This window comes from Rhea pennata, chromosome 1 (assembly GCF_028389875.1).
Source record: "Rhea pennata isolate bPtePen1 chromosome 1, bPtePen1.pri, whole genome shotgun sequence".
NCBI lineage: Eukaryota > Metazoa > Chordata > Aves > Rheiformes > Rheidae > Rhea > Rhea pennata.
In genome coordinates, this window is record NC_084663.1 from 16,733,969 (window position 1) to 16,759,871 (window position 25,903).

General features: G+C 36.9%; 1 protein-coding gene across 1 annotated transcript in view; it reads left to right on the plus strand.

The window, feature by feature from the left end:
- The window catches only part of CPNE8 (copine 8), a 109,028-nt gene that overhangs the window by 73,466 nt on the left and 9,659 nt on the right, over positions 1-25,903 (plus strand). The window contains exons 12-16 of the mRNA XM_062599474.1: positions 4,662-4,715; positions 7,396-7,457; positions 18,246-18,292; positions 19,026-19,207; positions 22,847-22,974. Coding sequence (XP_062455458.1) covers positions 4,662-4,715; positions 7,396-7,457; positions 18,246-18,292; positions 19,026-19,207; positions 22,847-22,974 — 473 coding nt within the window. The remainder of the gene's footprint in view (positions 1-4,661; positions 4,716-7,395; positions 7,458-18,245; positions 18,293-19,025; positions 19,208-22,846; positions 22,975-25,903) is intronic.

Here is a 25,903-nt window from a genome sequence, read left to right on the forward strand (position 1 = left end):
AAATAGCATGATTTTCCTCCTTTTTGGTCCAAAGGTAGTATGTTTGCCCACCACCATCCTGTATTCACATACTGGCTTATCTGGGTGTATGTCAAGCATCTGCACTGTTGTGTCTTCCAGAATTCTAGCAAAAGGAAATGATTTCTTTCCTATATAGGACAACATGAAGTGTTCCAAGTTCCTCCTCCCCCCTCTTTTTTTTTTCTTTTTTTTTTCATTTGTACCAAAAGCCAGGAAGTACTCCTCCTAATTTGCGTGATTTTGTTGCCTGATTGCACTGCCTGTCATTTTATCATTGCTTTTTCTCCCAGCTGTGGCCTAGTGCTTAGGTATGCAGCGGTATCTAAGCATTTCATTCACCTTTCCGGTTGCATACAATCTTCATACAGAATAACTATAGCTATCTTCTTGTGATACTGACATCGTGAAGGTGCTTGGGAACAGGTGGTCTGCTTAACTGGAGCAGTATTACCAGGAAGAGATGATCTCTGCAGGGGCTCAAGGGTAGCATAGGGAAATAATGCATGTATTTCAGGTGCCTGTATATACTCCTGTGAGAAAACACATGCTATTGAATTTTCATATATGTATGCATATGTCCAGACATTTGTGTTAAAGTTTCTTAACACTCTGCATTTCATACATGCTCACAGACTAAGTGAATGGATTGTGCCCAATACTCTTGTTTCTCTCAGCTGACAGCTGAATTGCATGTTTTGCTCTGTACTTCTTTCATAACTTCATTTATCAAGATCTGTAAATAGCCTTTTTAGTTTTATTTTTAACTTCATGATTTTATTCTCTTCCCCAGTCAATTCTGTTGCTGTTTTTGCTGTTTTTCACTTACGGATGTAAGCATTGATACAGCATGAAAAACCTACCGTTTAGGCAGAGTATACTCTGTGCTGTGTTTATTATCCCAGGATGCTTAGATGGCATAGACAAGAAACCTTAGAAGAGTTTGCTTGAGAAGTTCATATTGAGTGCTTCAGGTAACAGTCATGAACCCAAAGATCTATGTACTATATGTGGATTTTCTGGTGTGCATTTTTTAGGATTTCCAGACAGTGTACCTGTCATATAACTCTTTGACAGATCCTTTATACAAAATAAATTGGTATAAAATATAAAATCCTTTGCCCCTTTCAAGGTTTATAAATGGTGCTAAACACATGAATGGTCATTTCTCTTTGTATTTTGAGTTTAGTTATTGTTTCCTTTCTTTCATGTTAAAGAGGATACAGTCTTCTCTCTAATGAGCTTAAGTATGTATCAGTTGACTAGTGAGTGTAACACAGGAAAATGCAGTGTCTGCCAAAAGTCCTAAGAGAGATACAGGAAAGACCACAGTGCATCCTACTAGAAATTGCCTTCGTTTTGCCTTGGATTCTTGGAGCCTTGATCATTTGAGTTAAATCTTGATTCTCCATGCAATAGATTGCTGTTGTCAAACCACAGTATAATGACTATTCCTGGGTCTGAATATTGGCAGGATTGTTCTTCTTAAACAGGGTCTTCTCTTGGAAAATGCCATCATACACTGAGCCCTCCAGTCCTCCAAAAGTGTCTTGATAGAGTGAAATGGACTGTTTTAATGCATCAGCAGTTCTAAACCTTGTTTTAAATAATGCATGCCAAGTATAGGAGCTGAAAAAAAAAATCAAGGCTTAGCATTTCTTTGCCTATAATTCTATTGTTTTGCATATCCTTGAAAGTATTTCTCCTTTGTTATATTCTGAATTTCTTTCCTGGCTTGGACATGGTATTTTGTGTCTCATATTTCTCTCATATTTGTTCATGTTTCTTCAGTGGCACTATCCCTGGCTTTCAAATGTTACCAGCAGACAAGCTAACCAAGAGCACCATTGATCTTCTCCGGGAGAAAGTGATGCCTAAGGCTCCCAGCAGCAATATCAACAGTAATCATATATGTCAAAATAGGAATAACTTTTCCATCAAGGAAAAAGTGTTGTCTCTCTTTAATGTAGTCTTGTCAGTTTAGAGCATCTCCTCTTTTTCTTAAATACCAGCAAAGTAGTTGTAGCTCAGAATCCCTTTGCTAAGTAATGCCACCTGATGGCTTGTGGATTCGCGTGGGTTGTAGCTTGGTCCATGACTGGCTGTGTCAAGGAGTACGCTCCTATTGCCTCTTTGTCCATTCTGATAGTGGAGCCTATTCCTAGATTTAGGAATCTCCTGACTGGCTGTTCTGCACATATTTTTATAAAGCCATTCTTAGACCAGAGTTTCTTTCTTTTCAATTCTGCTTCTCCCAAGGATGCTTCAGAAGTAAGACAAGTTCAACTGATGTAATCATGGTGTAATCAGGATTACAGTCTCCTATTGCATCACTGACCTGACTCCTACCCTACTACCCTTCTGTCATACCATCTTAGTCATTTTCGGTTTCTTATGAAATGACAACCTTTTTCTTAAATATAGTTCCTGAGCAGCCTGTGTTTGCCCCCCACATCACAATCGTTTGTGCTTTGCTATTGCTTCTGCTTGATCAGTGTCTGCAAGATCAGAACAAAAGGGATTGGACAAATTCCTTTTAGATTTTTTTGCATTTAGAAACTGACCTAAGGCAGAAAGAGAAATGTGTGCTTGATTGGGTGTCCTATATTTTGCAATTAGAAAGATTACTATAACAAGCTCTCTTCAACTGACTTTTTTTTAATAGCTAAGAGTTCATGTAGTTTTCTAGGTCAGTGCATGAGTGGGAGGCTTTCAGAGGCTAAAAAAAGTGCTTCATTTATAAAGCTATCTGAAATTTCAGCAAAAACAAAGAACATAAATATAACATAATTATAGCACCTAGAAGTGCAGGAGAGAGATAAGCTGTGATTTAAGTAATCTTTGGTCCCAAGTAGATGCCTTGTTTTCCAAGGTATTTCATTCCAAGCTCCAGTGAATTTCCTAGCAGTTCCTAAGGAGCTAATTGTCAAATTATCTGAAGCAGAAGATTCAGATGAATCTCTTCTTTGGGCAATTACTGACTGCTGGCAAGAAATGTGCCACTAACTCAGGCCTGACCACTGGCTTCGGGATAGCTGTGAATGAAGGGCCACAGGGCAGGCAGGCAGTCTGTTAACTTCATCATCCTTTTCTGGGCAGTCATCAGCAGGGCTCACCTTCTGGCAAGACTGATTCAACAAAAATCATTGCATTGTTCATAATACTACATAGATTTAATTCATTGTTCACCAATCCAGCCACTGTTAATTAAGAAGTGGAGTGAGTGATTAAGTTTTTTTGAAAGGATTGGAGGGCTTATGTATGTGGAAGACCATAAAAGCTTTAAAGAGTACACTCCAGATATTGGAGGGAAAGACGGAATCAGTTTTATATAGCCTGTTCTGGAGACCTCAAATGTAGTTATCTTTCCTGCCTTACATTTCAGAGGTGTTCTATGTTGTACAAGGAATATAATTTTAAAATATAATTTAATTTTGGGTGAGGGGAGATTTCTGGAGGACATATTTTACTAATTTTTCAGGCATAATTGTTTAAATAATTCATAGCAGTTAAGCAGCTAAGATACCTACTGGGATTGTTTTCATTTCTTGTTATTTAGAAAACATCTGTGAGTAGTTTGCAGTAAAACTTGGCAGTAAGCCACAAAGATTTGAATTTCATGGTTTCACAGGAGAAGGCTGATCAACCTGATTAGCAAAATAATGTTTTACTTCCAGTTCTGTGCACCATTTTGAATGAAAAAGGAATACATCTTTAATGTGTTTGCAATGAATCTGACTGAGACTTGCCTTTGAATGGATAGGTATTCAGAAGAGAAATGATTTTTTTCATGTCAACAGTGGGAAAAATGGCAGAAATGAGCTCAAGACATTCAAGAAAACTGTATAATGCTTGATAGTTCTCTGAAGATTTGTGTATACTGGGAATGCATTGAGCCTTCACAGTTCCTGTATACCAGCCAGGTGGTGGTTTCAGGATTAGGTTTAGCTCAGCTGGTTAGAGTGTGGTGCTAATAATGCCAAGGTTGTGGGTTTGATCCCTGTATGGGCAACTCGTTTGAGGGCTGGACTATATGATCTCTAGAGGTCCCTTCCAACCTTACCAATTCTATGATTTTCATCAAGTGATCTAACTAGTTTCCATTTTGGGGCAGTATGATCTGGGCCCTTCTTTCCTTGCGGTTGCTCTTCTGTTAGCCAGATGCTGTCATTGCACCAAATACAAAAACTAGTAGTAAAAAAACTGTCCTGTTTCTCAGATAATACTGGGTAGAAGATGGAAACAAATAAACTGGAATATAAATAGGTTCATTGCAAGACCAAGGAGTGATGACCCAGTACACTGAAACACTAGAGCAGAAAAATGCAGAATTTTGTGAAAATTCAGAGCAGTACTTCACTGAGCACTCAAAATTCAATGAACGCTCTTAACTTTGTTGCCTAAGTCCCCTGATTGTCAAATGTGAATAGCAACACTGGAATACCTAGCCAATACCATGAAGATAAATTCATTGTTTTAGAAATGTGCATACATCCCAGCTTTGAGGTGCATGAGTAAAGTGTGCTGAATATATTTAGAATCTAATGAAAGTAGACTGCTTGCTCCCTTGAAAGTATCTTAAGAACTATCTTTATGCTAAATTATAAGTGATACTACTTTAATATTTTTATTTGTGTTTCTAGGTAATAAATCCAAAGAAAAAGGGAAAAAAGAAAAAGTACATTAATTCTGGAACAGTAAGTAAATATGTTCTATAATACTGGATGCTTTCCATTTCTCTTGAAACACAGTGTAGCTGACGTAATTTAAGAGAGTTAGACTGGAACCTTCTTTGTAGGACACAACAGTAAACTATTTATTGTAGTACCACATTTCATCTTTCAGACTATTCTTATTTGAAGAAAGTGATAAAAGCTGTGATCCAAGTGTGATCCAGTGAGTTTCAAAATGATCTCTGCTGAAATTGCAGTTAAATTCTTCAAAATTCAATTTTCTTTGTAAATTTAACTGCAGAGCTAGCATCACTAACTGCTGATTAGTTATGTCTCTCATGGTTGATACAAAAGAATCAGTTTGTATTACCAACAGGTTTTGATAAACTTATGTTGAAACTTCTGTTACTGTAATTTGGGATGAGAGTTTATTGTTCTTTTATTCATATTCCATATTCTGTATTACAATTTACTCACTAGTGATGCAAAGAATTCCTTCCAGAATTTTCTCAACTTCCATGTTCTGGCATTCAAGACACTTACAGTATTATTTATGGAAAATGAATATAAGTGCTGAAGAATTGTTTCTAGGAAAGTCTAATCAAATTTTAGATATGATTTTTGAAAACACATCCAGAATGTTTTTTTTTTTCCTGCATGAGCAATTCCCTTGCGGTCAGCAGTGCTGCTTTCAATCTCATTTGTGGCCTTGAAGGAATGGTTTGTTATACTTACATTCTTTTGTAAGTCATTTTATCAGTAGGAAAATGATCATTTATTTTTACTAGACCATTTTTTAAATGAAAAAAGTAGGCAGCAGTATGTCCCTGGAAATCAACCACACAAGATCTTACCCACCAAGAAATCATATTTTTTCTAATATATTTCTTCCCCTGTATTTCAATGTGTTAGAATAAAGTTCTGTTTTGTTAAATCAGTGAGTTAAGAAATTATGAAAAAGTGATTATTTTAAGTCGATACTGAAGGTTAATATACTCAAAATTGACAGTATGAAATCAGGCTCAGGGTACAGAAGAGCAAAATATGTAACTGCATATATATATTTTCCTGTTGGTTTGGGCTTTAAATATACTAACACTTTCACAGGTATCTGTCTGCATTTGAAAGAATGTACTTCACTCATGTCTATGAAGAAAAAACAATTGTGTCTTGTTATCTTTTGTCCCAAATTGCAATGGAATTTCTGATAAAGGCTTTGGTGATAGGGATTTTCTTTCCTCTGCCATGCTCTCTGCTATTGCTTTATAACTTCTTATCTTGTCCTCTGTGCCCCCATTTGCCCTTCATCTTCACACCATCTATCACATTCATAACTTTATTTCCTCACTTCTACTTTGCCTTCAGGCTTCCCTTATGCTTCTCCAAGTTGTCACTTCCTTATAAGTCTGTCAACAATGTACCTTTTCTTCCTATCATTCTTCACGCTAGATACTATTTGTCCCACAGTCTTCTCAATTTCCAAGCCATGTACCAAAACCATCACTCTCACTAATGAAAAGCTGGCTTTGCAAAAATTTCAGTGAAGTGGATATAGATCACTGACTACTATCTCACTACTGCTTTGAAGAACTATACCGACACAGAAGCCATCTTAATTCATTTTGACCTACGGGATCATTTGAAATTCAGACAAACATACTAAGCAGAAATGTTTCTGAAAACATTAATTTCAAACAAAGTAGTGAAATCTTAAATTCACTGTGCAAAAGCTAGAAGGTCAGCAATTATTGCCTCCTTCTCATTCCAAATTTGCATCATAGGAATGTTTTGAAATTTTATTTTGTGCTACTGTTAGGAAACAAATCAAATTTTATTTACACTGAATAATATCCTTTCCCTTTTCACTCATTGTATCTCTATCAGTGGATTTACTTTGAATAGTTGAGCAATTTTCACTGAATTCCTGATGCCCCTGATGTACTTCTGTTGGGAGAAAGTTTCATGTCACTTTTTGAATAAAAGGAAAATGATCTGAATTCTCTGCTTTGTGAATGTTATGCAATATCTGAAGATATTGAATGCTGGATCTTTTCTTCTTGAGTTTAAGCTACTGTTACTCAAGCACTGGAAAGACTAGTAACACTTTAGACCACTGCCTGTGTTTTGGTCCCATATAATTTCTGAGTGATATAAGTTGAGAATGAAGAAATTTCTTATTTTCACATTTTTGTATGTTATATTCCACTTCAAATATTTTTAAATATTACATGTAGAATTTACTACATTCTTTTTGTTCTTGGCTTCCATCAATACTCAATATTACTTTTAATATGTGATGAAAAAGGACATATAATAATTGTAAATGAATTCTTTAAACAAAGTTAAATTATTCATAGAACAGATGAGTTGTTGTCTGGCGTCTAATATTAGTGTATAGATGCAGTGTACAGCAACTAGCAGCCATGCCCATGGTAACCTGCCCTGAAACCTTCTATCCCTTATCTTTCTTTTTTTTTTTTTTTTAAAGAAAAAGGTTACAAGTAAATTCTGGTAGACTTCCAGACTTGTCTCTTCCCTTTCAAAAACTGCTTACTGAAATTGTACTTTTTATATCTTCTTTTTTCCCTAATACTGTAGGAAATTATAAACTAACTCTAGACCTCCAAAAACATTGTGCTTATGTCCCTACTTGTTTGATTGGGAAATGACAATTCATATCTGACTCTCTTTCATTTGCTTTCAGGTAACATTGCTTTCCTTCCTAATTGAAACAGAAGTTTCATTCCTTGACTATATTAAAGGCGGGTATGTGATTGGCAACAACTTTTCTTGTTTCCATAATCTCAGTATAATTCACTAATAATTTGTGTATGTATGTTCTATGTATATGATGATGCTAAGTGACATCTGTAACAGCTATATTGTTTCCACATCTCAGTCATCACACCTTAACTACATAAAAACTACAAATTGTTTTTGATGTAAGTTGGATCATAAGATTACTGAATACATTATGGAATGTCATTTATGATGTTGGAATATGTGATGGCACAAAAATACTGAGATTGAGTAATGACTTTTCATCAGCCAGTGAAAAATGAATTAGCTGAAAGGGAATTACCTGTATTCTGTCAATATAGTAAAATATTTTTTCTGAATACACTAACGTTTGATGTGTTTAATATAGGCATTTGTTTGGAATCTTCTCCATTTAAAGTCATGTTTCCTGAAGGGAAAATAGAGACGGAAGCATAAAATCGCTTACCCTAGAACATGCCTAGAATGGGACTGAATCTCAGAAATTCCTGTTATTTTTAACCTCACTATCAGAACAGATTTTTCCTCTAAATATTGGAAACAGTTTTGGTATAAGAGCTCTCAAAGTCTCTTAATATGGAGTTTTGAAGCATACAGTCTGAATATTCTTTCCATATTTATTTTAGGGTATTGATTAATCATCAAGAAGCAACTAGCTTCTTTTGTGACAGGCTTCAGCTAGGCTTCAATTGAAATAGAAAAGTAGTCTGTGTTTTGTTTTGGCAGTAGTAATATAGGGCTTCATTTTTGTTCCCAGCTATGGTAATCCTACAAATTAAAATGTGCTTGAAATAAATTCCTAATGTGTTTCCCGTTGAAGTTAATTAGATTAAAGTGATGCCACCAGTCATAATTGGTGGCATTTGAGATGGTGGAGTTCAGGATCCTGCAGGAAAGAAGTAAGACAACAAGCTGGATTGCAACCCTGGACTTCAGGAGAGCGGACTTTTGGCTCTTCAGAGACCTAATTGGAAGAATCTCATGGGTTAAGGCCCTAGAGGGAAGGGAGGTCCAGGAGAGCTGGCTAATATTCAGACATCACTTCCTCCAAGCTCAAGAGCGGTGCATCCCTATGAGGAAGAAGTGCAGCAAAGGAGGCAGGAGACCTGCATGGGTGAGCAAGGAGCTCTTGGCCAAATTCAGACAGAATAAGGAAGTACATCAAATGTGGAAGAGGGGACAGGATACTTGGGAGAATTATAGGACTGCAGTCAGAGTATGTAGAGATGCTGCGAGGAAGGCTAAGGCCCAGTTGGAATTGAGTCTGGCAAGGGATGTCAAGGGCAACAGGAAGGGCTTCTTCAAATACATCAGCAGCAAGAGGATGACTAGGGAAAATGCGGGCCCGCTACTGAATGGGGCAGGGGCCCTGGTGACAAGGGATACAGAGAAGGCAGAATTACTGAATGCCTTCTTTGCTTCTGTCTTCACTGCTAAGGGCAGTCTCATGAATCCTGTAGCCTGGATGTGAGGGAGAAAGTCTGGAGAAGGGAAGACTTTCCTTTGTTTCAGGAGGATAGGATTAGAGATCTTCTGGGCAAGCTTGACATCCACAAATCCATGGGCTTGGATGGGATGCACCCATGGGTACTGAGGGAGCTGGCGGATGTTGTTGCCAGGCTGCTCTCCATCATCTTTGAAAGGTCCTGGAGAACTGGAGAGGTGCCTGAGGACTGGAAGGAAGCCAGTGTCACTCCAGCCTTCAAAAAGGGCAAGAAAGAGGAGCCAGGCAACTCTAGGCCAGTCAGCCTCACCTCCATCCCTGGAAAGGTGATGGAACAGCTCATTCTGAATGTTGTCTCCAGACATAAGGAGGAAAAGAAGGTGACCAGGAGTAGCCAGCATGGATTCACCAAGAGGAAATCCTGCTTAACCAATCTGATAGCCTTCTGTGATGGAATGACTGTCTGGGTAGATGAGGGGAGAGCGGTGGATGTTATCCACCTTGACTTCAGCAAGGTTTTTGACACTGTCTCCCATAACATCCTCCTAGAGAAGCTCAGGTTGTGTGGGTTAGACGAGTGGACAGTGAGGTGGATTGAGAACTGTCTGAAAGGCAGAGCTCAGAGGGCTGTCATCAGTGACATGGAGTCCAGTTGGAGGCCTGTGGCTAGTGGCGTCCCTCACGGCTCAGTACTGAGTCCCATCCTGTTCAATTTCTTCATCAACAACCTGGATGAGGGGACAGAGTGCCTCCTCAGCAAGTTTGCTGACGATACCAAGCTGAGAGGAGTGGCTGACACACCTGAGGGCTGTGCTGCCATTCAGAGAGACCTGGACAGGCTGGAGAGTTGAGCATAGAGGAACCTCATGAGGTTCAACAAGGGCAAATGCAGAGTCCTGCACCCAGGGAGGAATAACTGCGTGCACAAGTACAGGCTGGGGGCTGACCTTCTGGAAAGCAGTTCTGCAGAGAAGGACCTGGGAGTGCTGGTGGATGACAAGTTGACCATGAGCCAGCAATGTGCCCTTGTGGCCAGGAAAGCCAATGGTCTCCTGGGGTTCATTAGGAAGAGTGTTGCCAGCAGGTCAAGGGAGGTGATCCTGCCCCTCTACTCAGCCCTGGGGAGGCCTCATCTCGAGTCCTGTGTCCAGTCCTGAGCTCCCCACTCCAAGAGAGACCTGGAGCTACTGGAGAGAGTCCAGCTTAGCGCTACAACGATGCTCAGAGGGCTGGAGCACCTGCCCTGTGAGGAATGGCTGCGAGAGCTGCATCTGTTTAGCCTGGGGAAGAGAAGACTGAGGGGGGATCTTCTCAATGTGTATAAGTACCTGAAGGGAGGGTGTCAAGGGGACGGGGACAAACTCTTGTCAGTTGTCCCATGTGACAGGACAAGAGGCAATGGGCAGAAATGGAAGCACAGGAAGTTCTGCCTGAACGTGAGGGGGAATTTCTTCACTGTGAGAGTGACAGAGCCCTGGCACAGGTTGCCCAGAGAGGTTGTGGAGTGTCCTGCTCTGGAGGCCCACGTGGATGCAACCCTGTCTAACATGCTCTAGGTGACCTTGCTGAGCGGGGAGGTTGGACTAGATGATCTCCAGAGGTCCCTTCCAATCTTACTGATTCTATGATTCTATGATAATTACTGTCTAAGAGAGATCATCAGTAAAATAGGTGGACCACCATTATATTTAAAGTTATGAAAGATCACAGTGTGAGATTGCACTCCACACTGAACTGATACCTTGTAGAGAGAGAATAGATTGTTGGTAAGATGTGCTTCTAATTGTTGACCTTACGCATAGGCTCCTGCAAACTGTAAATTCTTTTTTTTCTCTCAAAGTTTAGCAGCCTCTTTGATATATTTCTATTCTCTCAAATAGTTTAATGTGGAAGTTAGAAAAACAAAATTCATTGCTGTTTTATCTGTCCCAAGAAGACAAATATTTTCAAACAAAGAATGAAGTCATAGTCTCTTGTATCATAAAGCACAATGTCTTTTGGCTCATGAAGATTAAACCTTATGAGAGCATTTTATGTATAGCACTTAAAAATGGGAATGCTTAATTATAGTCTTTAACGTGGATGTAGAGGTGCTCCTTTTTAAATCCTTATTCTATATCCTTGTAGAAACATATGATTTTAACTTGATCATGTGGTCTTTCTTCTGTGGCTGAGAGTATTCTCTCATTTGGATAGGATGCAGAGCCTCTGCAACATTTCAGATTTGACTGTTTGCTGTTACAATGTTTTTTGACATACAAGACTGAAGTCATTTCCTTTCTGGAAAACTCTAGTTCTTTGTGTAAAAGCAGTTCTGAAATTAAGAATCTAGTAGGATATAATTGAAATCTTACGCTGTTAAGTTAATCAGTTGCTGGCTGGTGTCTGCCTCTGCCATTCCTGCTACTGCTTCCAGGGTTTCAAATTAATCATAGTAAAATTATTTTACACAGGCTGGAAAACAGTTGCTTCCCCTGCATGTCCCATTATAGGTAGAGGTCATGTATTTCTATATTTTGGAATGAAGTGGAGGGTGGATACACTTTCCGGACCCTCTTTGTAGGATGATTTTAGGTATTATACTGAATTTTGTAAAGTAGTCTATACTGCAGTTGCTCTACGAATCTCCACCAAAGCCATCCTTTTATCCAAATTTGTCAGTTCCAGCTTGGTGTTTTCTTTCCAATCACACATATTGGAACGACTTTGTTTTGCCTAGAAGAGCCCTACCTCTTATGGGGTTTCTGTTTCTCAAGTGAATTGAGACTACCACATACCTATATGAAGATTTATGGTTTTGTGTCCACTGCTAACTTCAGTGGTTATGGCTGACTTTCAGAAGGAGTGCTATCCATCATTCAAGGTCAACACTGTGTCAGCAAGGCACAGTAATAGAGGGAAGGAAGTGTGTTCCAGGATACTTCTGGACCACAATCAGGCTTTTCTAGAATTGCTATCCTTGCCTCCAGTTAACTGGAAACACTCAGTGCTTCTTATCTCTTTGGATCCTACAGTTTCTCCACAAAGAGGATCTCATTGGATTGTTGACCGTGTTAGAATTTCTTACAGTTTAGCAAAAGTAAAAATATCAGACGTGCTAATGAAGGTACTACTCTATCTGTAACATCTGAAGAATATTTTAACTGTATGCTATATAGAATTTTATCTGTGCATTTGCTTGACATCCTGTTCCTGAGGCAGCTGTATTGTTGTGGGTAGGATTCTCCTGGCTTTCTGAGTCTATTTGCAATTACCAGTACAAAATTCTTGTGCATGCTGTTAGTCAGACACTGTGAATGACAGATACGGATTCTTGTAGCACTGAGCTTCTTCTGACTATGGTTTTGTATGAACAGTCACAGTTGATCTGTTGTGGAATCCTGATTTGGACAAATGTTGATGTATTTTTAGTAGGGAATCCTTGACGTTAAGAGGAACAGGGGTTGCACAGGATTCCTTGTTTTGATTGCTCACTCTGTTAGGGCTTAAGTTTCTTCTATTTCCCTTCTCGTAAATGTTCTTGTTGTGGACATTGACAGAACCAGAAAATGACCACCATGTTTACCAAACCTTTGCACAGAATGAAGAATATGCATACACAGATGCATGAAGAAATGGTTTTACTTCTGGAGTAGTTGTGCGCATATGCCACAACCTGTTTTATTACTCATTCATCCAAAATTCAACTCTACAATAATAATATGCAAAAGGAACTGAAGAATAAAATTTTATGTTTGAAGTTGAAATTACAAGAATAGGGTGGGTGCATATGTAATTTTTTTTAAGTGTGAGTTATCAAATTTCTACCAGAGATATTACAAGTTAATAAACCTATTTGTCTACCTTCTGTAGACAAATAATAAAAAAAAGAGTAAAAGTAATGCTTTGTTATCTTACTGATATTTTGTATACTTCTCTATAAATGCAAATCAAAGAAATCCTGTGATACTAATAATTGCCATTCTAAAGCTCTTTTCCTCTTTTCTTCATAAAGAACGCAATATAATTTAGTAGGATGCTGTTTAAATGCATGATCGGTGGTACTCATCATTTAATTATTTTATACAAAATCTTTTCTTACTTAGTGATTCATACAGTTATTTCTAAGTACATGACAGTGAAAACTGTAGAAGTACTTTGATAAAATGTTACCTTTCCTTCTGCAACCTATACATTTTTATTCTTTGGAAACATGACCAGGAGACTGAGTCATTTTCTTGGTGTTTCTCTTCCTTCCCTCATCTCTAATACTATTACATAGCCATTTCAGTCCAGTTGACAGGTTTTGGAGGAAGAAGGAGAGACGATCTCCTCATTAATCAGTCTGTTTTTCCATCCAGTATGTCCTCAAAATTGTTTTTTTAGTTCTCTGTTTTTATTCCACTTAGTTGACCAAGGGGAAAAAAAATACTGATTCTGCAGCAGACACAACATTGGCTTCTCTATCAATGGACCCTTAAGAGATCCTGCAAATTCAGAACTTTCATTATAATTGATTTGAGATGCCTAGAACTAATACTCATTTAATAGAAAACTTGATAGCTTTAACTATGACAAGTTGAGACTACAGTATTGATTTGAGTTATATTTTGAGTCTGCATCTGTTTAACTGGGATGTTCCTTTATAAGTATCATCAATACTACTATTTTTTAAAGACCCTTGAAGAATGAAATAAAAGTTTGTCCCTTAGTTCTAATTTATTTTTACTACATAATGCTGGATTTTATAGCAATGTGGCAGGAAAGAAATGGATGTTCCCTTTGCATCTTTTACATCAAGTAGATGCCATATTACTAGCTCACATTCTGCATTGCCCCTGTATTCTAATATTTAGTCACATATTTTGCCAAATTAACATACATTTAAAAATTGTTTATACATTCCTATCAAAACATTTCCAAATATGTCAGTAACCCTTAGAATGCAAGGAATATTGCCTTGAAGAAGAATGCAGTAGAAATTATCCTAGCTTACAGGAATGGCTATGGCACAGTTAAAAATTCTGATAAAGTAGATAAGCTTATAGGCTGCTCTGCTTTGTCTGCGGAAGAGATCAGGAGTTGAATACCTATCTGCAGGACTTAGAGGAGAGGAATGGCACTTCCATGCAAAAGTTTCTAGCATGCTTGACTTACTAGAATAGGGTGTGCTTCTGAGGTAAAACTTTACTGCAGACTCAGTATACCATGAAAATTCAGGAAATGTGTCCTCTTTCAACTCAAAAATACTGTGATCTCTTTTTTGTCTCAGATTGGTGAAAAATAAGAGTAAATTTTTTCCTCCCATCATATTACAAGCCTTATCTTCTTTGAAGTTTTCAAAGATGAACACCCACAACTTGTTTGAATTCTAAGGGTTCTGGGCATACACGTTTAACTATTGAATCATTGATAGTCAAAATGGAAATTTAGAGGTCCTTTTATGACAATTATTTTAGTCCAACCAGTACACCATGACATGCAATGGCATGTGGACATTCTGAGAAGACCTGGTGGGAGGTACAGCTGCGAAGCAAGAGGAGCCATAGCAATATATTTTGGAGGCTTGACCATGTATTTATATACTTGGAGAACAGGCTAAGAGTAATGAGCTCTTGCAGAGCTTTTATCAGAAAAATCTTCTTTATGTTGATACTGCATTTGGCCAGGTAAATATCTGCTAAGGGGAAGTTGTGTAATTACTACCACTTGGGACTTTTTAGAATAAACAGCATGGAGAGAATACAGCCTCTTAGTCCTGTTAGTTACTCCATTAGCTCAGTCATAGAATTTTACATAGTAAGTGGTTCTGAAACCTTCAACAACTACCCACTGCTAACCTGTGATCTCCCTTCACCTCATAAAGATGCTGGCTGTGAAAATAAACTCATTGTGAAGCAATGAAGGGATACAGGTCATTAAAAAGTCTCTAAGGATATGAATAGTAGTATCATCAGTGCAGGATTTTGTTGGTGTGCATAAAATAAAACAGGCTACTGAAAGGATAAATGGAAGTACTCAATGTTGTCCATCCTAGATTTTGAACGAGGATTTTCTCTTCTGCTGGGGAGGAGGGGCAGGTGGGTTTAGAGTGTATCTGATCATATTATTAATGACTGCCATGTGGATTGACAGGGACTGAAATCTGGAACTTAATAATTTCCAAGTACTTGAATTCTTATAGTCACTGCTGTTGTAGGCTTGATTTTTTTTGTCTGATATCTATAATAGATCAAAACTTCTGTTTGTTACCTTTTGTCCTTTTACCAAATGCTGTGTTCAATGATTGAATAATACTGTTTCTCATTGTGCCTAAACAGACTGTGGATTTACCATAAACTTCAGTATAGTTAGAGTGACCTGTCTTCCACAGTTTGTAAATATGAAATTCTTGTCTTGTAAACTGGCATTTCTTCAGTGCAGATTGTATACTTACGTCAACTAAAATCTGACCTATATTCTGCCACTGTGCTTGGGAAGATTCTCTAAGTGCTAGATAGTGTATTCTGCATTGCCTTTTAGTGTGTTGCAGTTGCATTTTAAGATATTTAGACATATATGCAGGAATAATAATATAGCATCCATATATGGCTGTGAAAAAGAATCTTTGTTTTTCAAGACTTTTTAGGTATAGGTGTATATACCTCATTCTTCTTACATGTTTTGAGAACCTTTCTTTTTCTTGCGAATTTTCTTGTTCAGTCTTGTCTTTGGGTATAGTTCTTGCTTAGTGACTATTCCATTTATTTTCTGATAGTCTACATATAGTTAGAATAAAAACCAGTCAGTTACTCTTTCTGTATGATTTTGAGTACTTTTGGAAAATGTTTTTCTTTTGCTATTGCAGTAATTGTAAGTCCCTTCTAAGAGCATCTGGCTGATTATTAGAAGAAAACACCTCAAGTTTCACTCACAATTTTCACATGAATAATTGCTGAGTTTTCCACAGCATCATGTGAAACAGTTCTGTATATTGTTTTGCCAAAGATCTAATATAGATTTTATCTACCAGTCCACCTATTTCAATCTGAGCTAACCATTAGGGTAGCTCAGCATGTCCATCCTAAATAATCATTCCATAATGCTGATAGATGCATATTGCTTCACTGCAGTTATTTTTTCATAGTTTAGAAAAAACACTAAGCTAAAATAACTTTGTTAAAAGCAACTAGTTAAGCTATGCTTTTAAACAATGAGCATCTAAAGTAAAACTTATGTTGTCTGTCTTTGTTTTAAAATTTGGATCATTTAATCAGGCATCTATTTACGTCTCAGACTTCAGTTTTAGATGCTTTTAAAAATATTTTGAACTTTCTCGTTCTAAGTTACTAATTTTCAACTACTATCCCATGCACAAAATGCAGTAATCTGAGATCTTTAAAAAATAGTTCTTACTGTTGATGAAAGTTGATATGTCATTAATAATAACAGTGGCCTAACAAAATTCAGTTAGTAGAACCTAAGAGTTAGTCTTTTAAAAAGGAACAAAGCCTGTAGTAGAAATATAAACAGAAGGACAGTGGACTGTCAGACATACTCATTATTTCTAATTTGGTTCCAGAGTAGCATTATTATCATGAAAATATTTCTTCAGATGTCATCCAAATTAATTTGCCAGTCATCCCCCTTGATTTCCAAAATAGTTGTATCTGATGTTTCCACAACACACAGCTTCTAAAATTAGCATTCCCAGATTAGTTTTTTAGTTATGGCCAGTTAATTTTTTCAATCCTGGTGAATAGTTGAGATACTAATACCTTTTCATAATAAACTTTCACACAAAATGCCTATGTTTACAGTGTTACAATTGCTTTTGAAAATCTTTTCCCCAGTAGTTCTTATTTGAAATTGAATTGTTTGTTTTAGGTTTCCACACCCAGTTTTGTGTTCAAAGAAGATTCAATTACGTTTTGATAATATTAACTATGAGAGTTGACCTTTATTTTTATACCTTTTTGCAATTTATTATTCCTTTCCCCGAGAGGATACCAGTGCCTTAGGTAACTGAGGCTTCTATATCTCTTTTCCATGAGATCATATTCAGAGGGACATATTTTAGCTGTATTATATATATGAAACATAATGGTCATTGAAAAAATAGGGGGATTGTAGTGCAATACTATTTTAAGAGAGTTTGTTATAGGTTTTCTGGTCCTCTGTAAGACATGAATGACGTTCTCTGTGGTTATGAGTCCATAATACAAAGTGGCAGTTGAAGTAAGAGTGGGATCCAGTTGCTTGAATGTAGACATTTAATGCTATTTTTAATTCCCCAAAGTTTTCATGATGTAGTAGGTACGTAGGGGGCCTAAAATAGCATGAGGTACCTGTGTTTAGGAAACTGAGTTCTAATCTATGTACAATGATGTATAAATTGTTGATACTAGTAATTGGTCAAATTCTTACGTGTTTTCTATAGCAATATCTTAAGATACTGCTATAAGATGGAAGTATAATCTCTAGATATGCAGACATCTTTCAGTTATATTTCATGCCATGATTTTGATAGTGGTCAAATTAGCACATGCTGTAACATATGTCCTCTTGCTTGAACAAAAGCCATAATCCAGATTACAGTGGATTATAAATGGGAGGGAAAGTTCTTCTAGTTTACCAGATGGATTGCTGTTATCTGGAGCAGTAGAGATTGTAGAGTTATCACTTAAAATATGTAATAAGTGTGGTGCTAACAATTGTTTCATGTACTATAATGGTTTTATTTAGCTACTGCAGAAAATACTGATCTTTATATTCCTACTTTGCCATTCTACTTATATATTCCAAAATTTTCCCTGATAGTGCCACTCATAAAGTATTGCCTGTGTTCACATGGATGTGGTTTCCTGCCAAAAACTGTGATATCCTGTCCAAAGATTGCATGCATAGCAAGATTTAAAAGATATTCTAACTGAATGCACAGTTTTAGCTATTAGAAAATGGCACAGTTTAGTAAAACCCTGCTTGCCTATGAAAGTTTTCTATGACTAGGAGTAAAATATGTCTAAGAAAAAATCAGTATTACTGATGAAAATAAATTAATAATGTTACTGGATCTTATTAACCTTATTGTTGATTTAGGATTTTTCATAAACAATGCAAAAAGGGCAGATGGAGAAAGGTAACTGTTTTTACTATGTTAATAGTGTTGTATAGATCTTGGCTGGAATCTTGTAGAAGGGTATTTTCCAATTTATATTTCCTGTATTAGAAAGTCAATGGTCTGCACTTTGCTCACAAGCCATATATTATCTCTCTTTATTATTTTTTATTGTTTTTTTATTGTATTGTTATTTGTTATTTTTTCCAAATAACAGTAAAGCTATTAATAAATTCTCTATTTGCTTATTCTACAGAACTCAAATCAATTTCACAGTAGCTATTGATTTCACAGCATCTAATGGTAAGAATCAGAATGAATTTCTTGTGTATTTGTGTGCTGTGTTCAGCCTTAAAGCACTTTTTCTAATATTGCATATGTTTGTGAATGTGTGCATGTGCGTCTGTATGTTCTGCATAACTTGGCTGTATTATTAGTTATCTGTATTGCTAGCACAACCTGGAGTCAGGATTTCTTTGCTGAGCAGCAACAGGGTAGAAACAGGTTTCTGTCCAGAAAAGCAGGACAGATGCAACAGACAGAATTGCAAAAGCTGCATACAAAACTAAAATAAGTACAGGAACATTTTGCAAATATTTGTGTATTTTCTGATTTTATTATTACTGGGAGAAAATCAGCTAAATCAAAAGACCCCGTGGAGAGGGACAAACGAAAGGAGTTTCAAGTGGAGTGGGGCTAAAGTGAAGTGAAACAGAGAAGAGTTTGGATACTCCTCTGTGTTTGTTTTCACAGTGTGGTAACTTATGTAAATTTTATCTCAAAAATGTGTATAATAATATAAAAATGACCTAAATTTACAAGCCTAGTCACATTTTTTTGCTGAAAAAGCTTACAGCTGCTACTCTTAACTCCTAAAAATTTTTCACAACATTGCATTTTTATCTGATTTAATCACACCTGTGTACCTAGGAAGTATGTTTCCTTTTCAAAATCTTCTTAATCATTTTCTGCTTTCTTAGGTTTCTCTCATTTTTAAGAAAGAATTTTGAAGTAAATCTGATCCTTGCTTCAACAGGTAACCCTTCACAACCTACTTCACTCCACTACATGAATCCCTATCAGCTTAATGCTTATGGCATGGCACTGAAAGCAGTCGGTGAAATCATTCAGGACTATGACAGTGATAAAATGTTCCCAGCTCTAGGTTTTGGGGCTAGACTGCCTCCAGATGGAAGAGTATCCCATGAATTTGCATTGGTAAGTGAACTCATATGTATGAATTTATTTTTTTTTCCATCATTTTCTTGCCTTTTTTTTTAATCAGTGTTCATAGTCTTCTTAATTCTATGTTATTTGAATTTCTTTCATTAAGAAAAAAAAATGGGGAGTTAAGGTTGCAGTCTTAAGTAAATAATTGGCAGTTAAAGAACAAAGAATGTGTCAATCTTAGGTTTAAAAAACTTTCAAAAAATTTTATCATAGTGAAGTTACTGACAGAAAATCAGAGTCAAGAAAATCCTTTAGAGCAAAAATAGTAAAAAAAAATCTTTAACTTCAGCTGTAGCAGCATGAGAAACAGATGTTTGAAATTCTTCAGTTTGAAGCTGATCCATCTTAATACACAACTGAATCATGTTTCATGATAATTATTTATTATTGTTATTGTTCACTCTCATTTTTGGAGGGGTTTTTTTGCACTTTTATGGGCTGCTATTTTAGAGACTTCTAGAGATAACTAAGTAGAGTATAAGATGAGGTAGGGGAGAATATATCTGTCCATGTGCCAATTAAGTTGTAGAACTAGATTTCCTAGAAAGGTTAATGGGTTATAACTGATGCACACGATTAGTATGGATGCTTATCTACTTACTTATTTTAACTTTTTTGTTTTTCTCAGAGTAGGATGAAGTTCTCAAACAGAATTAAAGCAAGTATAGGTACATCACATGAGTTTAGGAATTAGCATACCAGGTGATCCTAGGTGGGTATTTCAGCCATTAGTTTATGCTAGAAACCAGTGCTGTATCCTAGCTGAAGTTTTCTGTATGAATAGTAGTTTAAAGCAGACATAATGGCAGATAGAAATTTGGATCACAGACTTTCTTTGGACTTCTGTATAACAAGTTTGAAAATGTTGATGCGCACAGTCTTAAGACTATTAAAACAGCAAAACTATTTCTAAAATTCATTCAGTTAATTCATGACATGTTAAGGGTGCTTTCACAGAGGATAAAGCAGTCTTTTTTCCTCTAGCCTTCCTCCATATCTGAACATGTATTGTTGTCTCCCATTTAATGCTCTGCAGTATTTTTAGCACTATTGTTTAACGTTCTAAATCAATCCCATGAAAAACTGTGTTTGCTTTTCTAGATTTGCAAAGAGCTATGTTGTACCTCAAAGTGAGATAATGGCACATGAAGCCAATGAGATGTTGGCACCTGAAGGAAAATAAGATGATTTAGAACAGCCTGCATGAATATACAAAGGGGAAATCATGACTGACCAACCTGATTGCCCTCTTTGATTAAATATCTAGACATGTGAATGAAAGAACAGCAGTGCATGTCATCTACTTCTTACTTTAGCAAGACTTTTGACACAGTATGCTTGTATCTGAGATGGAAAGTTATAATCTAGATGGGTACAGTACTCGATGGCTGAAAAAAATGGCTTATATTGTCAGGCCCCGACGGTAGTGGTTAATTGTTTATGTGCTACCCGGAAGCTGATTACAAGTGGAGTGTCCAGGATCTGTCCTGAGACCTGTTTTGTTACTCTCTTCCTCAGAGATCTGGAGGAGGAGATAGAATTCACTCTTTTCAAGTTTGCAGGTGACAACAAACTGGGGAGTGCAGTCGGTACATTTTTCAGGGCAGGGCTGCCGTACAAAGGGACCTAGGCTAAAGAAGTGGGCTGAATGAAAATCAACAGGGCAAATAGAACCTTTGCATCTGGAACAGAGTAACCCCTGCATTGGTAAAGGCTACGCACTGTTTCAATTCTGCTGAAAAGAAACTGGGGAACCTCACTGATGGGCTAAACATGAGTCAATAGTGTGCCCTAGTAGCATCTCAGAAGTAGTGGTCCCTTCAGTGTGATCTTCACACCTCTTTCACACTTCTTGTTTTCTACTACTGATTGATTAGAGGAAATATCCTTGCTGTCTTTTAGTAGGTACTATAGAAGCTGGTAAATTTTTGATGACATTTTCATATTCCATAAGAAATCTGGCCTCTATTTAGCTTTTCCTTCATGAAATGTTAACAGAAGCTTCAGAAAGATTAAGTTATAGATGATCACACTTGTGATTGTACTGTCTGCTCTAAGCCTTCAGACTCAGAAATATCGTATGCCATCCTGTGTGTAGGCAACAACACGAGAGTATTTACTAAGGATGATTCAGACAGGCCATTCGCATTGGCTAGCTTAAGTAGTAGAGCATCTAAGAAATAAACACTGTGCTAGTCAAATCTACTTAAATCAGGTAGAAGAGTTCCTGTGTAATCAATTCAAAGAGAGAGGCAACTCCAGAGCAGAATTTAGAAAACCTGCAGGCTGCACAGGTAGTTTTCTGAAGCTATCTGATGAAAAGCAAAGGTGGACATCTGATTTACTTTACCTCTGTGAAGGTTAAAAACTATACATTAGGGGTTTTTTTAATCCACTGCAATCTAGAAGCAGCATGACCTCTGTAGAAGAGTAGGAGCTTAACACTGTTTTTGTTATTTCCAGCTTCTGCCTAATACCATGAAACAGTCCACAAATCCACAATTCTGCTATCCTTTTTGGGGAAATAACCATAACTACTAAAAAGATGCTTATCTGTAAAAAGATACCATCCATCTAACTTCTAAAATGTACTTTTTAAACTGTTTACCAATTTTATGTTGTAAATTACATTGTTATCATTATTTTAAAGCTGTTATTAGATTAAAAAGAGAAATTCTCTGGAGAGCAAGAACCAGCAGTGAAGTGGTACTGAGTATGATGGAGAACAGCTTTCTGCATCCTGTCTTGTTTGGATCTTTCTTAGATCTTAATGTGTATTGGTAGCAATTTGCCATCACAATTGAAAAACAGATGTTAGGTATTTGGATATTGCTTCATAAAATTAATTCTACTTAGTATGTCTGGTCAATTTTTGTTTTCTTCCTGTCTAAAAGTTTTGAAGCCTTATGTGGATCATTTGTCTGGCCTGAGAGGGATCATTAATCTGGAGTTTAACTTACATGTTTGTATTGCCACCTGTAAATTGGCATCCTGTTGTATTAGTCATTATAGAGGTAGGTAGTAAAAAAACCTACCCAAACAAATTATGCTTTCATGTACAAGACTCAGCCAATTCTGTGGCTTCCCAAAGACTGTTCCTTTTTTTTCATCTTTATACCAGCTCCAAAATCAGTTTTCCAATGCAGAACAGAGTACTAAAGCAATGAAAAGTTTAGTTTCCCTTATGCTCAAATACTCTATGAGCTTCAGGATCTGGCCACCATTTTTTTTTCTTCACACTTTTTAAAAAAAGAAATCCTTGAACCAGTACTGTGCCACTAAACATGACTCCAGTTTTACATCAGCCCTGTATTTTATACCTTAAAATGCTTGTTACTATTGCGTATAAGGATTGTTTAATTCCACCTAAAATGGTATTTATGTTTAAGAACCTGTTCCAGTGATTCAGACTACATGTTACCCAAGGCTGCTAGAACCTTTTTGCCTATATAGTTAAAACTCAGGACAAACCTTGATGTTGTGCATTTATAATAAACACTCTGAATAGGTCCTTAAATGCTCAGTTATTTGCCATTTTAAAATATCCACTGGGTAGTATTCACTAACTTACATCATTTTTGTGTCATGTAACTTTTAGTGAGTAATTGTCTCTTTTATTCTCACTAGAATGGAAATCCTCAAAATCCATACTGCCATGGAATTGATGGTGTGATGGAGGCATATTATAGGAGTCTAAAATCTGTACAGCTTTATGGACCAACAAACTTTGCCCCTGTAATTAATCATGTTGCAAGGTAAGCTGGACAACAGTTACTATGCAGAAATGAAGTTCATTTCTTAGTATCAGTATAACTATTGCACAGAAAAAGCTTAACAGTTATGTGAAGGTAAAACATTTTAAAGGGTACTTACAGCTGTGTTGTACCTTCATTCCAAAAAGATTAATTTATGCCTCTGAGTAGGTTTGAAGGCCATCCGTTACTGTTATACAGAATTTCGTATCTCATTAAAAACAGGTTGCCCAGAGAGGTTGTGGAGTCTCCTTCTCTGGAGATATTCAAAGCCCACCTGGATACAACTCTGTCTAACATGCTCTAGGTAACCCTGCTTGAGCAACAGGGTTGTACTAGATGATCTCCAGAGGTCTCTTCCAATCTTACCGATTCTGTGATTCTAAGTACAGGTGACCCAGTTGATCCACCCTGTATTAACTCTTAGGAAAAATCATAATGAAAGAAAATTTCCGTGAGATCACTGTGCCATGTTGCCTTTCTGTCCTGTGAAGTACAATGATCAGGACTTATGTTTCATGGAAAAGACATAAATCTGCAAAAAATCCATAACGTGCATTTTTCTTAGTCATATATGGTGACTCTAATCTCAGAATGTCCAAAACCTCAACAAAATTTTACAGGACTCTCTCTGGCTACAATTGCTCCAAGCTGGTACTGGTACCACCCAGGCAATAGTACAGCCTTTGCTGGAGAGCCCTGATGTTGGGTTATGCATCACCTGCTCTCATATCTCAAAATAAAACCAATTCTGTGTTTGTAGAAGTTTTTTGGAGGAGGGAAATGTCTCACTATGGCAGACGAGATCTTGATTTACAGTGTCCCTACATGTGTGCATCTAGGGAAGGAGCTCCTATAATTCTGCTGAGTAGTAACTACCTGAACATATTTTATTTTATTTATAAATACAGAGAAAGAACTAATGTTTATAATATAAAGCAGCAAGGATCTTTGTGTAAGTTATTGTAGTGTTAGTGTCTTAAATATGAGCTTGCAAACTAGTTAATTGTTACAGCAAGAAATAATTATTTATTATCTGTTCTTGGTACTGTTCTTCGTGTTGTCAGTTGTACTGCTCAGTGAAAAATAGTTTGTAAATTTTATGGTGCAAAGAATTTTCTACATACTGCAGCATGACTAGATAGCTGATTGTAATTATTTATCATTAGAACTAGTCTTTGAGTCATACTATTCAAATCATGCACATGTATCATCCATTGCTTGTCTTCAACATCTACCTGTCTGCCTTTAATCTTCCCTTTGTATGGCCTCTCCAATAGCAGTTTTCAGGTGGTGTCCTTCTTTCAGTGAGGAGATCTGCCAATGCTTACGGCCCTTATTTTCGCTGAAATTTGCCTAACTATCAAGTTGTTGCAAAATTTAGGTACTCCTTCTGATAACAAATCTCACTACATCAGGAGTAGAAAAGCTGAATGTCATCCTGAGGGTTTCTACTACATTATGCTTTAATACAATCCACATACTGGTTCAGTTCTCAGTGACACCATTTTCGCTCAAGGTTCAGTTTCTTGGTTCTTCTGTTAACTCTGGTAGATATGAGAGTAGAAATGATGATGTATACTCCTCTGCTTCAGCCTGGTGTTACTCTACAAATCTATCTTCAGCCTCAAAGAAACTTCTCACATCCCTCCTACTTAAGAACATTCCACTAATGAAATCTCTGGAAACTATGTCAGATACCACCACACTGTTATGAGTCTTAGAAATCTTCAGAAACTCTTTAAGCAAGCAACACATTTTTTATGCTTCCTCTAGAAATATCTAAACTACACCAGATTCTACTCTAGCATCTTCTGTTAGCTACCCTCCTCATATAAAATCTTTTTTTTCAAAAAACTTGAGGCTGCTTTATTCTCTGGAGATTTTGAAACAATCATATTTCTATTCCATTTTTTCAGGATAAGTGTATTAGTGCTCAGAATAATAGTGACTTTTTGTTTTACCTTCTCATAATGTCTTCCCTTGTCACTGCGGTCATCAATGAAAAGATTATGAACACTGTAGAATAACAAAAAAGAAGTTTGAACGTGGTAGAGAGAATGTATTCCAGTAGGTCTTGTTAATCCAGATATTTAGTTATCAGTCCCTACTGCCCACCTACAAATTGAAGATGTTAAAGAGGTTCATTGACTGTCTTCTGCTCATCTATATCTTCGGGAGGGAGAGGCAGGAGTGTGATGGCTTTCTGTGAGTTTTACATCATTTAACACACATTTCTCCAAACTTTGCAAAGGTTGTGGTTGCAACTCTTGGCAGCTCAAGCACACTGTGTAATGTCAGAGTTCAGAATATTGTAAGCACATGCAATCATCATTAGAAAGTACCTTGTTCAGTGGTCCAGACCTTTCAAGTTCAAGAACTGATAAGATACTGAATTCTGCGAGAGTCATGTTATACTTGGGCATATATTCTATAGTATCCATATGAAGAGGATATTTTTTTTTCTCCCTTCTCTCTATACTACTCATACCACTACTACTTGACCCCTTTCATGAAAGTAGTATTGATACTGGCTACTATTAAATGAAGTAGCATATCTGTTTCCATAGTTGGATGATTAACTGATTATAGTCTGCTGCAAGCAAGAAGGTTGTTTGCCCACTAAATAGGGTACTCTGATCCTTGGGAGCTGAAGGTAAACAAACTGAAGCTGTAGTTTTTACTGTACAAGCCATAGAGTTCACTGCAGCTGCTATAGATTAGCTATATTCCAGAACCTTCCATTTCTTCAAAAGCTTCTCATTTTCTAAGAGCAGTTTTTTCTTGGGTTCTTTGGTTGTGGTGGGAGTGGAATGACAATGAACATGTTTAGTCTTGTATTCCTGTACTGAATAGGAGGAAGCTTGAGTGTTTACAGCATGTCTGTGGGTGGCGCAAAGGGATAAATACCTAAACCTAAATGATAGGGTGC